Source organism: Onthophagus taurus, chromosome 2 (genome assembly GCF_036711975.1).
Source record: "Onthophagus taurus isolate NC chromosome 2, IU_Otau_3.0, whole genome shotgun sequence".
In the NCBI taxonomy this organism is placed as follows: Eukaryota; Metazoa; Arthropoda; class Insecta; order Coleoptera; family Scarabaeidae; genus Onthophagus; species Onthophagus taurus.
The window spans coordinates 14,931,997-14,947,402 of record NC_091967.1 but is presented as its reverse complement, the minus strand read 5'-3'; the positions used below and the strand labels follow the sequence as shown (position 1 = coordinate 14,947,402).

The following is a 15,406-nucleotide window of genomic DNA, read 5'->3' as shown; positions in this document are numbered from 1 at the left end:
TCATTAATTAAAATTTTTAATTAAACTGGTGTTTACGTTAACCACTTGAGTTGATGACATGAAAAATACGATTGTGGTAACGGGCCGGTAAGGAGAAACCTGTGCAGACGATGCAGGAGAAAGAATCTCCATAAAATAGCCTGGTTTATGTTGAAACAGAAACCGCTTACCATAAATCGGCGTCTCGTATATAAAAATAATTAACGGCTCGGTGGAGGAATGCAGCGGATATGGTGACCTTGCGTATTCCTTCGATCGCAGCAGTAGAGGTCCATCCGTGGCAGGACAAGATGACGACAAGCGAGGACTTATTATTTTTAATCCGGGACGAATTACTAGCCTGGCCTGTAATGTGGTCGTTCCGTAAGATTTCAGCTTTTCTCTTATAATTGATTTTACGGCTGGCTTTATTGTCGAACTCATTGAAAATTATATGGTGTTGCTAGACGAGTAGCGAGCAGAAAAATTGTTGTGGATGATTAAATAATTTTATTAAAACCGTTAGTTTTTCGTAATTGAATGGTAACTTTATTTTTTGCATTCTTCGGTTGCGAAGTCTCCTTGAGGAGAGAAGTCAAGCACCACAGATGGTAATGCCCTCATCGTCGGGACCCTATCGATAAATTTCTCATAATAAGATAAGGGACCGCTTCGGACCGACTTGATTTATTGTAAAAGTGTTTATTATACCTGTGTTAGTGCGAGTATGTGCGATATCAATCTTCGCGGCAGAGTATTCTGCTTAAACGAGGGGACGTCCTTGTTGTCTGGTGTCAGTGTATCGGGAGAACAGGCGACAGCAGATAATAAATATTTCCGAACGTCGGTAGTGTCCATTTACGTGGTGTCACGATCAACTTTCATTAAAAACCGTCTCTAAGTTTACACTTGCCGACATCATTTTGCTCGCGAGGTAAACAAAACAACATATTGTTATGTCCTATATTTATATCTTTGCCTCACAACTCCATTTTCACTAATTGGGGCTATATGTAATAATACTGGAAAGTATAACAATAATTTTAGTGAGTAGGGCGCAGTTAAGCAAGCGCTGTGTATGCAAAATCGTGCGGATAAATCGGACTGTATCCGACGCTCGTAGCGTCACGACGCCTGATCTAATAAGCGCGCTTGTTGCTAGACTGGCAATGCTCATTTGCAGTTAAGACATTTAAAACAGTCTGAACACTAGTCGGGTATAAACAAGAACAAGCCCGAGATGGACAAGTAGATAGGCGGAATTGGATGAGTTACATCGAGATGCAAGGTCCTAACTGCATCTTGATTAGCCGTTAAAACAGCAGTAAGATCGCTATCATGTCAAAAAGATTATTCGAGTCAATAGGTAATAATAAAGTTATCCTTATTTTATGTGATTGAAGATATTAAATGAAATTGTTAATTTCAATAACTTATCTCTGGAGGTCGGGGAGTATAACTACTTTGCTTATCTAAGAGTATCGTTCTTTTCGTCATTCGTATATAGTTTGGGAAAGTAAGAAAGTTAAATTGAACGACTCTCGTATCATTATTAATTAAAGGGAAAAACAATGCAATTTACCGTTCCACCGCGTTAAAAAGAAACGGCCTCCTCGCGAACATTGTTATGCAGATACCGTCGTCGTGGCGCAACTAAGCAGCCAGAAAAGTCGCAGCTAGAAAAAAGGAAGGGGAAAAACTATAGACGCGGAAAGAGGCTGGCCGGGAAGAGAAAACTATTTTCCGGCAGACGTTAACAGAAATCGTTAAGTGAAGTTTCACGCCCGGTTCGGGGAGCAGAGACTCATATCAAGTCTAATCAGGGCGCACGTTAATGAGCGTTCCAGGGCGCTAACTGCGATATACTGTGACGACCACGGTCTCATCTACTTTTAAAAGGCTTACGCTGACTCGTTTCTGCTCTCCCGCGCAGTTTGTCTCGGAATATGCTTATGAAACGTTATGTTTTATGGTGGTCGTTCCGGCCAACGTACCGCCGCGTGGAATAAACGCGCCAACTTGATGGCGCCAAGCTACCAATCTCCCTGGAAACTGAGATGTGGGATTCGTACTTAACCGTGGAACTGCATACTCTCGTAACTGGCACTAAATATGAAATGCACGCTGTTGTGCGAACGTATCTATTCCACGTTCTCGGAAAATTGGTGCTTCTAGCTAAACGAAGAGGCTGCCTTTCTAAATTAAGAAAATAACTAAATTAGCCTTTCAAAAAATGTTTTCCATGCAGTTTGTGGAATTCGATTTACTTAAAGTGTAAACATATTTTTCGAAAATTTTCCAAACAATAAATTTTACGTTTTTTGTGTTAAGATATCATTAAATATGTCATCATATAATTTACATAATATCAAATTAACATTTTATAATTGATAGTGTACACATGTTTATTATGTTTCGTGGTTAATTGTTGACAATTTCTGTGATTAGTAGTTACCATTGAAAATGTAGTTTCCTATTTCATTTTACACAACCAGGTAAACATCTCCCTCAGTGCCCATCTAAAACACGATATTAACACGGGTATTACATTACTTTATCACGGGCAAGTTGTACAGCCGCGGGCGCGGAGAGCGCACGCAGGTTCGCTCAGTCCGGATCGCGTGCAGATAATAAAACATACATCCACGTCATTAAAGGCGGTTATTAACGCCGAGATATTGATAAGTTTTCGAACTCGGCGCTCCTTTTTTACTATTCGCTGGTCCGCCGCCGCCGTCCCTATAAATTACGTTTATTTCTTTAGTTTGACAACCGGTTAATCATTCTGTTTATGCGAGTGACTCCGAGTGCTCCGGGATTCTGTAAATCATCTCCCCGATCCGATCTCTCCGGCCGGAACTCCGGACCGAAATGGCGCAAACCTCCAACCCGCCCTCAAACGTAACGGACTGGCCCAAAAACCCAAAAGTAATTCATACTTCTTGGGTTCAATCTTCATACATATTGTGTTTAGCATAAATTTTACCAAGAAGATATAAAAGATTTCCGAAATATTATCTTAAAAGAGGATTTAAACCGCTGTTTATAATTTAGAGATAATATGAGTTGCTTATAATTACATAACACTTCAAGCATATAAGTGGATGTGTTAATTAATGATATTAAATTGGTTTAAAATAGTTACAAGTTACACTTCATTACGCTAGTTACAATTAGGTCGATAACTTGTTCTTATATCTTAAATTTCATATAAAAAATGTATGTAATACTATATGTTATTCCGGTCCTGCAATATTCAACTCATTCCTCGTCCTGCCCTGGTCGATCCTCTTTACCCGCCCGCTCCCGTAATTAATCGGCCGAGTTTAATTGAGATTTTTCTCCGATCACTCGTTCCGATATCATAATTTATAGCCTTCTCGTCCTTTTATAAACTATAAACTTTTCGTATTTCGTTGTGATTGCCTCAAACGTGTCTGGGATCTGATTCCGATTTCAGATCGAATCAGTCACAACATTCCCTTCGTAATTTACTTTTTATGATGTGTAGGTAATATACTACGTATACACTTTATGGATGGAGCTTGCGAGAAAACTTTTAGAATTATACCGACAATAAAAATAAGAGAGGCGATAAACATTAGGGGTGCGGAAAAAAAGGCGGCGACTGGACAAAAAGTCTCTGATATAGTTATATCGGTTTGCTTTGCATGTAAAGGGAGACGGTAATAAGCGAGACGACTAATTTATTGCAAATGAAACGCGGGAGTCTCGCTAAAAGGTGGGCACGGGGCACTTGTAGTGCGGCTCGGCCCGGAGCGGGATATCTCTTTTCATAAACAACGTTCACCGTAATCCCAAATTATGTAAGCGGAAAATTGTACTTTTAAATTTTTGCACCGAGCGGCAGTGCTCGTAAACATATTTGCCCAGAGCGCGAACTAAGTGCGCCATCTCTCTTTCTTCTACGGATGGATTTGCATGTACAATCGAATGTATCAAGTACTTAGTTCTTATAATTAATACAATATTAGTTTGAATACTATATAATAATTATTTCTCACTATGTTTGCAAATAGATCGGTTGCAACCTTCTTCAGAAATAAGTTTGAAGTGTTTCTGAAGAAGGTTGCAATAAAGCATCCGAAACATCTGACACTTTTTCAAATGACTAGGACTGTACTGTTAGTTCTAGTAAGAGTTTTAGTGAGATTCGCGAAGTTGTTTAGCTCAAAATGTAAAATATCCAAATTTGTCTAAAAATATAGAAGGTTATATTTATGTCATTTGTAATTCCCCATTTTGTTTTCCTTATATTTCATATTTGCTTTGTATCTACTTTAACTTCTTGACCACGTTGCAGAACTGTTTCTCTTTTTCCTTGTAAATTTCGCTCTTGTCACGACTCTCTCCTAAATTTATTCCATATTTTTGTTTCTGTTTTATCGTATTCTTTACTATTCCATTCCACCATTTAGTTCTTTGTTTTTCTTCCACTTCTTTGGTTGATGCCCATATTATTAAATTCTTGAACTTATTCCTTCTATCGTTGAAATTCCAGTGCTTCTCTGCTCACACTTTACTCGAAAATCTCAGAAACGTAACAGAGAATGCAGTAAGCAGAAATAAGGAGTGTCCCTTAACGTAGCTTTCGACCAGACACTACGACGAAGAAGAAGAAAGAGATAGATGTAAGAATATCAATATCTAGGAACCATGGCTAGTCAAGGTCGCAAGAAGGATCATAAGATACGCAATAGAATAGCAAAAGCAAGTGGAGTTTATTACCAGATAAATAATTTCCTGGTAGGTAACAAAGATCTAAGCACCAAAGCTATACTACATCTATACAAAATCATCCAAAACTCACCTACGGGTCGAAAACTCGGACAATGTTAGCCTGACATAAATGAAAAACGGGAGCAGCTGAGATGAAGTATCTGCAAAAACTAGTGTTCGAATGGATGAGGAAAGAATACCAAAGAAAATGTTCAATATGAAACTAGAAGGAAGTAGAAGATGTTATAGACCAAAAAGTGGCGTTATAAAAGGGAAAAAGTGTCTCCGAAGTGTAAAAAATGGCTAAAGACAGGGACACCTACAAAAGATGGATCCGCGACCCGACATCATGAAGTAAAAGACCCTTTATCGATCATACTAAATAGATTAAATACATAGATAGAAACTAAATAAAAAATAAATACATACTAAATAAACAATTGTATGAATTGTTAGAGTATCGAAGTTCGGTTACAAAATTGGCAGGAACATTGCCGAAGCGGTCACTTCCCTAACTGATTTTATAACTTAATTAATAACTGAAGACAAAGTTACAAATATATAATACACAAATACATACAATGTTGGAAATTATTCTTAAAGTCTAGTAAGTCATAATTGTGCTACACATTGTTTGAGGGATGAAGTAGCTGATGCTCAGCATAGTTTAGAAACTTAGTATGATGATAACTATCTGTCACTAAACAAAGACAAAACTGAATAGCTTCTATTCCGATTTACATGTCCAAGTAATGATGTTGACAAAAACTCCTGAGTATTGAAATTGATTCTATCTACGCTGAGTACACGTTCTGGAACTAAGGAAAATATTAAAAAGTTATAACATTTCACATTTCGGTAGCTTATCATAGACTAATTGAATCATATATGTATTAAGGTATTGTAGCAGGGAGCATCTTCGGTTTCCAGAGGAGAATGGGGAATATGAATCAATTTTAAATTGCAAGAAAGTAACGAATAACATTATTGATTGTCGAATACTCATCTATTTATATCTTGGTCATTTTACCATACATAGAAAACACCTACAGGATTACCCACTACACAAAGCATTAAACACATAATTCCATAAACAAAAACGCAATTGTGCCCGCCTTTTTAAAATCAAAAAGTGCAGAATGGCAAAAAATTATAATGGGCCTATATTGCTTAATAAGTTATCTAACAAATATCAGTCGCACATTCCAGAGTTTAATGATTATCTGAGGAACTTTACATGGTAAAATTACAACAAAACTAAATGATAGAGTAACAATACATTTCTTGCAGAATGGAATTTTGGTGAAATAAGGCAACTCTTCCCTAGCGATGGTGTTTGGAACGAGTACTGAAATAATAAAGAGCGAAGAAATTATGGATGCTTTAGACCTTTGGTCAATCAATTCACGAATTAAACACGAAGCGCTTGTCACAGTTGTTAATGTCACTGCTTAATGGCATAACAAATTTGTAAAAATTTAAGCTGTAAATAACTAAATGGTGATAAATATACTCTTTGACGCACAATTATTGATGACATGAAGAGACTTACAAGCGATAAAGATCGATGAGGAACGTTAGCTAATTGTTGATTAGAGTTGTGGAATGTAATTTTGACACCTTTTGTCAGTACAGTAATACTTTAATACATGTGGCATATAAGGGATGTTATTAATAAAACTAATAAATTAAGAAAAGAATAAGAACTATTACCATAGTATCCCCTTTTATACTTTAGGTAGTAAATAAGATAAATTGTTAGATAGTATCAAATATATTTTACCGTCAAGCAGCTGTGGCAAAACTTTCAGCATAGGAATCTTCAATGCATTAAAGAAGGTCCTCTGGGTACACAATTACATATAAACGACAACAATTATATGTTGTCGTCGAAGACAGTCCCCAGAAAGTCATGCCTCTCCTAGAAATCCATACGTTCCATCAATCTTTTGACGATCGAGGATAAATTCATGGATGTAAGAGAAGAGCGCAGAGTACAGTAATTACTATTTATCACGACGACAGATGGCGAGGGGCGGCGTATAGGTTCGTCACCGTTTACTACGAAGAAGTGTCGAGGACGTCGGGTGACGGCGACGTCGGGGGTGGCAATATCGAATCATGCCAATCTCCTGCGAGGCGGATTTTTAAGCCGCCTCTCGCACCGGCGGAAGAATTTATTGCATACTTTTAAGCCCCGGGCGCTCGTAAATTTGAGGAGTCTCTCTCTCGTCCGTAATGTATCTGCGTACAGTCACTCTGGCCATGATGCATTGTCGTCGGAATGGCGGCGATGTTAATGCGCCCGTTGCCGCCAGGACGACGGTGCCGCCCCACAAACTGAACAAGGAGATGCTCTGGGATTATCTGCATCACTCGGGTTAATCTGATATCGATTAAGTTCTTCTTTTTTTTTATACAATACAATATCAACACTACCAAACTATGTTGCTGCTATATCACTACTTAAACAGCACTTATCAAAGAATTTGAATTTTTAATTGTTGTTAATAATTTGTTATTGATAAAGAATAGAAAATGGTTTGACAGTGTTAGTTAAGAGGTTTCCCACGTACTTTATTAGTACGAAAAGAAAAGCAAGTATATAAGCGTGTACAACGTGCGGAGTGGCCAACGGGTCGATTTAAAATTTTAATTTGCTGGTACAAGACCTACCCGTAGCGGACGTTTGTGTATCTATCACATAAATCGGAGCTTATTTTCACGTACACGTCGCATCGATGTCCGCACATAATTTCAGGGGTCCTTAAACTCTTCGCGCTGGAGAGGGTTTCGAGTACGCAAACAGGTTCTCCATATTATTCACATAGATCGTCATAAGTCACTCATTATGCTGCGCTAATCTTCGCTCTTTCTTGGTAGCGTCGGGGCCGCTCGCGCTGAGCTTTGTCACTTGTCCGGGGATATATCTTGCGTCATTAATGAGAAAATATGGCATAAATAACGTGGCATTTTTCCCGTCGAGACGACGGTCCCCGGGCCCCTGGATATTTATCAAGGCATTTGAATAAATTTACTACCGGCGGAACGGACGGCCGGCGAAAAAAAGACCAAGATTTTGGTTTATTACATGCGCGAGAATGATTCCGAACACCTGTATTTCGTCGTCGCGCGAATAAAAAATAAGCGAAGAAAAGGAACGAGACGACCGGACGAACGATCGCTGGGACCGCTCGACCGAGGATTTATCTTTTACGGATGCCATCGAGCAAGGCCCTCGTGTCATTTCCAAGCCTATAAGAACGTTTTAGCAACTTTAAACATAATTCGCTTGGAATTAATAGGATGTTTACATACATGATAAAATACTATTTAGATAATCTGTTAGATAAAAATCGTGCTTTGATATAATCCTCGACTTATTAAAGTTGTATCTAACCGAAAAATTCGAATTCTGAAGTCAGTTAATAACGAGTAATTGCATTGATCAATAAGAAGGTTCGTTTGCGTGACAAGTTTCGAGGAGTTGCGTGGACGAAATAGAGAGAAATAAATAGCGATTACCGCTGACAATAATCGCCTCCGACTAATCGTGATTAAAAGAACGATAATCAGGGCTCTAGGCAAGGGGCCACGGCTTCAGTTCGTTCAACCGTCGGGATTGACGTGAATTACGCGTTAAGGGTTGATTCGTAGATAAATAACGGCGCAGCGGCCGGCACAATATCGCGGTGGCAGATTTATTGGAGACGGGGGGAGGGGCGGAGACCGGATTTTTGTGTATAACGCCCCTCGCGAACCCACTAAATTATAAACGATTCTAAAAGGAAATTAATGTGGCCGCATTGAAACCCTTCCAACTTCTTCGTCTTCCTCCGCCATATCGAGACGGCGCTTTTTAATGCGGCCGCCGAGGGATAGAGGACGCTCGTGCCCGTTTCTGCGTTTTATTTTTCGGGGACCCGCGATATATGGTCGCATTAAATTGATTTATTTGACATCTTTCATTCATTCCGGCTGCGGTAGACATTCTTGTTCGCCGGCGATGGGCCGGGCCTTAATCTGTTTATCTCGAACGGTTGATTTGTTTATCGCCGTCCACTCTGCGGACTCTCCTCGCATCGTTCCAGGTTTATACCAGAAAATAGGAGAATCAATAAATAACGTTGACTTCGAGTTTCAACTTGTTTTCCACATCCTTTCCAAAATAAATCTATAATTTAAAATTCATACTGTTTTCTTAACATCTTACGTAACATCTTAACTCACTTGGTTCTAAAAACAGAACCAAGAAAAACCAAAAACCTTCATAACCATTTTTAAAAAAATCAATCCAAATCAATTTTAATCTTGTACAACAAATAAACAGACAACCTAAAACGCGATTTGAATGCGCACGTGCGTTCTCATGTAAGAGCTGTGCAAGTCTCATTTTGTGCGCACCATTGTGCATTCACACAGTCGCGTACCAACTGTCACATTGAAAATCACTAACTTAACAAAAGTTACTAAACATGAATTTAAACTTTCAAGTTCCAAGTTATTTCACTTTGCGTCAAGATCGTTAGATTAATGAAGTTAATGTAATTTTATGTTATTCATGAATTCGTTCTCTTTTATGCTTCTTCACTTTTAATTAAATATTACATATTGTATAATCTGTTTTTTATTTAAATCAATTGTCAAAGTGTCGTCAAGTTGATATTGAAAGTAAAAGCGCATGTCGTGACTTTTACTTTAATTGTGTGCCACCACTGTCTATCAAATTTGTTAAGATTGATTAAAAAACAATTTTCATATAATTTTTTTGCTGCTAAATCTACCATAAAAATGTTAAGAAAGGGTGGAACGGGATGTCAACTGTCTAAACGCGAAAAAAACTCTATAATTAGGTATTGTGAAGAAGTACAGACGGAGACACCAAATACGAATTTAAAATATATATGTGATAAAGCTTCACGTATTTTTGATGTATGTGTATTGCACTTGAGTTTTAAAATTAAATTTATATTCAACATAATTGTATTAGGTTCACAGCACGACGGTTTTTAAAATTATTCAAACCTACAAAAAATATCAAACTGTAAAAAAACCAAAAACACAAGGGCATTGTAAAATGAACTACAAAACGGATAATAATTTATATTTTATTAAAGAAGAGTTAGGAAGACAAATACAAAAATTGCATGAAAAGAAACAGTATTTTAATCTTAATGATTTACTTAATTTTGCAAGAAATGAATGTGATTTTACTAATGGTAGATCAAAATTACATAAAATTATAAAATCTATGGGATATAGATATAAAAAGATTTACAATAGAAAAGTGTTAATTGAACAACCACATATAGTTTCAAAAAGAATTACGTTTTTAAAGACATACTTGCAATACCTAGAATCCGGAGAGTATACTTTTGTTTTTCTTGACGAAACTTGGATTTACGAAAATGGCACCCAAGTTTATCAATGGGTAAATGAAAATGTAAGATTCGGTATTCCGCAAAGAGCAGAAGGCGAAGGAAAAAGATTTACAATCTTGCACGCAGGCACTTCGTCAGGGTTTTTGCCAAATTGCGATCTCTTGCTCAGTGACAACACGGAGCACAGAGATTATCATAAAAATATGACGTCAATTATTTTTATGGAATGGGTGAAAAATCAATTACTTCCAGCATTAAATAATTTGGGTGCGAAGTGTGCGGTAGTAATGGATAATGCTCCATATCACTCAAAACAAATCGAGAAAGCTCCAAGTTTCTGCACAAAAAAAAAATGATATGAAAAAATGGTTAACTGAACATAATATACAGTTTGAACCAACCTTAAATAAAAAATCGTTATGGGAAATAATCCGTTATTACAAGCCTCAAATTGAAAAATCCTTTGAAATTGACAAATTAATAAGAGACCATGGCCATACTGTTCTTCGCCTTCCTCCATACAATTGCCAATATAATCCCATTGAACTATGTTGGGCGTTCTTAAAAACTTATTACAATAAACATGTTCAGTCCAGCTCGGAGAAAAAGATCTGTCGTGTCAAGGAGACTTGGCAAAAAGCTCTTGGTCCTTACACTCCGGAGATGTAGGCAAATAGTGTTCGCCACTGTGAAGAACTAATTAAAAAAGATTGGACAACATTAATGGGAAATTCATTAATAACTGATTTACCTCCTGTCATCATCCAACTAGCGGAAGACTCAGATTCTTCCAGTAATTCTGATTTTTAAACAATATTCAAATTTTAATTATAGCACTTAATTATGTTATCTTAATATATTGCTCACGAGTTTTAATTTCAAAACGTAGATATTAGCCAAGTGACGAGAGATTAGTGGCTTCGTCTTTAAAGTGACAATCAGTGACAACTTCGTTTAGAATATACACAACCTTACTTATTATTTAGTGGAAAATATTATAAAGCGTGGTCATAGAACATGGTATCTAGGGTTGATTTAATTAAAAAACAAATTATACATAACTAATATAAAACATTCTTAGAATGATGAGTAACAGCGTTGCCTAAAAACAATACATTTTAAATCTTTGCAAGCTTTTCCACTTCAAATTTTCTGGCTGCAGGTACAAAATCTTTACAAAAATTGAAAACGGTTGGATACAACATAAATGTCATAAATCAAATTGATGCAGATTAAATAACATTTTATAACGTATGAGCATAACACAGTTTAAGAGCTGAATTATGCAGCTTGATTATTGATATAATTTCTATATGATTTACTTTAAAGCGACCGGTCACACCTTGATGCCACATGACAACTAATGGCTTTCTCCTCTTCATTCTGGTTTGCTCCTACTGATTGGGTTAGGCCACTCTGTTTTTTAGATACAGCAGGAAAGTTATTGGAAGGCTTATTTAGAGCAACAAGCTCTTAGATGACAATCAATACGATTATAGAAAAGGAAAATCAACAATACAAACCATTTGATCAATTGGAGCTTAACCCTCTTAATTAACTAAAACAGACTTTAAGCTTATTCACCTGTTTTAATACTTCTTAAGCATATTATTTTAAAGCTTTGTACACGATTACAAAAATTAATTATTTGTGACAAAAACGCATCAATTCAAGCATTTATTATATACCTTTTTATGACATTTTCTGTTTCTCTTTCTTCATCTTGTGATGAACATCTACAATATCTTTTTGCTTTGTTCATCAAAGATTACTATTTAATTGAATCAAATTCCTCTAGAATTTATATCGTCCAATTTTCGTTGAAATTTTCTTTATTATGTATAAAAAAATTACTTGAAACCACATAATGTTTTTAACAATTCATAAGACATATTAATTTTCGAATTTCACTTATAATTTAGTTGCAATTTAATGATACCGACTATAAGTATTACAATTATTTATGATACTCTTAACTATCACTCAGGGCTAAAACATCCTAAACTTTCACGTGCATAGGTCGATCGACCTTTTACCATAATTAAACAGCGAAGAACCGCCTGATGGCTTTTACACCGCGCATAAATTACATCGTAATATTATACGTGAATTAAATTGACGACATTCGCCTTGATTTATTCTCGCAATCATCGTGGATTGCTTCGTTTACAGTTATAAGCATTGCGAAGCTTTTATAGTTTCACACTTGGACGTATCCATAAAGCGGTATTGTGGTTGGTGGGTGGTACTCTAATTGTGCGCAATTCACGTGCTTTTTTCATTTCTAGTCAGTCATACGTTATAAAGTCGACTTGATGCGTGCTGTAGGAGATGAGAAATATTTTACGATATTTCGTCGTAAAGACATAGTTACGATCGTTAATGCTGTTGCAATCAGGTTTAACCCCTACAGAAAAACAAGACGTTATTCAATTAAATTTTGGTATTACCTTAATGATTTTAATCACCTTAAATCATCGTATTTACGACTACCGTTCGACTTCCATAAAAACGTCGAGGTAGTAAGTCAGAAGAGCTTTACTTGGTTGCTTCTTCATGATATTCGGCCACCATAAAAGCAACGAATGTACCTTTTTTTTAACTAATCAGTACCTATTACGTTATTAAGTTTTAAATCAAAAAAATAATAATGGAATTAAGTAATTACGATGAGATATTGAACACGTTTTTTTGTGTAATCTTAAGATCGTTCATCAAAAAAATGTATTTGTAATTATTACGGTCGTTAAAACTATTACGATATAAGGAATAAAAACACTTAAAGCATACCACAAGTAATTCCGTCCGAGATAATTTAAGATCTAATGTTTTCCCTCTTGCACGCACGAGATATTTTACCACCAGGAAATATCCAACACATATGTCCACTTATAGTACATGCGCAAAGAACCGATGAGCGCATAAATATTACTTAATTGCGACATAACTCAAATGAGCGAGCGTTTTCTAAATACCAATATGCAATATCGTCGATTAGATGAGATTCGCCAAGTATTTACATTTGAGAGTTGTACAAAAATTGTGGAACTCTGAGAGTTCCAAACATTTTTAACGTTTCGATTATAAGACATATCCTTTCCAAGTCTTGTCGGTGTAAAAGAGGTTTTCATTTACGAAACCCTTTTACGGCAATGATGTCGAAAGAAGTTGCTCCCCGATGTCATTGGCATTGTAGTTATTTACTCGGCGTGGCAAATGGCCCGGTTATCCTTTTAATCACGTCGATTGTATTAGTCCAGGCACACGTGAAGTGCTTTATGGGATTTCTGTGGTGTTCCAAAGTAACCGAAACAGAAGTCACTCGTTCTTTTAAATTAGCTTTATTTATTACCCTTTTCAACCTTCGCGGTCTCTCTTTAATCGATTTTGTAATTTGATTTTCTCCGGATATATCTCAGGTTACTTTTTCTCCTTTTTTATGATCGTATGGAGAAATCGCGAACTCAACAAGTTTTTACGTTCTCTATAAGAGTTTAAAATATGTATCTATCTATACATATTCAAGTGTGAAATTACAGATACTTTAGAAACTAACTCTGTTGAATAATAAATACTTGGTCATTGAAAACGAGAATCTACGACTCCCAACCATATTACAAATTATTAATTAAAGTACATGTTCATATCTCAAAGACGACCAACACGGTCTTTAATTTTTTTTTTTCGCAAGTAATTATTACGGAAATAGAAAGTAGATAAGATCGTGACGCAATTAAATACATCTGTACAGGGAGATGTAAACCTGTACAGTTTTCGTAGAAATCTCTTCATCTAATTATATAGATTCGCAATCCTAATTCTAATCTCGAATGATTTCCGCGCCTTAATACATCGAAGTCAATCAATGTATCTGGCGCAAATTGCCACGGTTAAATCAACTGTGACAAGGACCGCCTCTTCTGATTTTCAACTTAAGGAATATGTACGATCTGATATGCTGAATATTTTTTCCTCCGTCAGATTGAGATAATACAAATAGAAATCAGGAACATTATCTACGTGATTCCTACTATAAATTAATCTTTTATATAGCTACATTACACCGAGATAATCGCAATTACCTAACGATATTAATTAAAAGAGAGCGGTTTGATTTCAAAAAGACATCAATTAAACCTATCTAAAAATACAAAAGAAATAAATCAGGTATTAACTACTGCCGCTTTTTGATTTACACCTCTTGTTTCACGTCTATGTTAATGTCGAACATACGATTTATCGCGTATTTACATTGTTTCTATCAAAATTATTTGTGTTAAATGTTAATTAAGTATGATTTTCAGATCGGTCTTATACATGCACATGGTTCGACATACAGGAAGACCTCTGAAGTGTGAGGAGAAAGATTGTGTGTTCGCCGCTCGAAGTGCTGGTGAATTAAAAGAACATCAACGTATTCATTCTACTAGTAAACCATTCAAATGTGATTCATGTGATTATTCTGGGAAAACAAAGAAACAGTTAATGAGGTATGTAAATAATAAATCTGTTTTATTTATCAAACATTTAGCTAATTAGAAAATAAAAATTACTTTAAACTAAAACTAACACTATCACTAGTACTAACACTAGAGCTAGAACTACAAACATTCGGGTTTAGTAAACAAGTTCGAAGTGAACTTGAAAATTGCTTAAATTTTAAATCAAATGTCACAAGTGTCGTATTTCCAAAATAGTCAGAAGTGTTATTTATCCAGGTTTCTCATTGCTAGTATTAGGCAAACCATTTTCAAAGCAATGTTTTTTAATAACTGTTTAAACATTTTCATCTTTGTGTTCCAAAATGAATCGCATCCTTACTACTATTACGATAAATAACCAATATACCAGGTGGAACTCTGTTCGTCCTTTCATAAAATGTGTCAGACAGATAACCATGCTGCTGTAATACTGCCAACAATATTGGTTTTTTTACCACATCTTCTATGGACAGGAAGTATGAACTCATTTTTCAGAACGCCAAACTTATTTCTCTATTACCAAATTTGATTTCTATATATTTTTATAAATATTTATTAATATATATTTAAGAATCACTGCTGTTGTTGTCATACTCATATGTCATAGGCATATTATCTAAATTCGTAAATAAAGCTAAATATTGTAGAAAAGTGGAACACTATTATGGAAATTATCTGGAAACAATTTTAACTACATCAATCCACCAAGGAAGTTTTGAAAGCTTAGATCTGTGTCTTTGAATACAACCAATTTGGACTCGTTTATAACCTCGATAGAGACAAGAACAGCAACTGTAAACAAGTTGCTCCTTGTGTAGCTTGTTT

The 15,406-nt window shown here is 35.9% G+C and overlaps 1 protein-coding gene across 1 annotated transcript in view; it reads left to right on the top strand.

Moving 5' to 3' along the window:
* Positions 1-15,406, top strand: part of LOC111427031 (zinc finger protein 585A) — a 45,472-nt gene that overhangs the window by 26,657 nt on the left and 3,409 nt on the right. Inside the window, exon 5 of the mRNA XM_023061978.2 lies at positions 14,405-14,590. Within this exon, the coding sequence (XP_022917746.2) occupies positions 14,405-14,590 (186 nt within the window). The remainder of the gene's footprint in view (positions 1-14,404; positions 14,591-15,406) is intronic.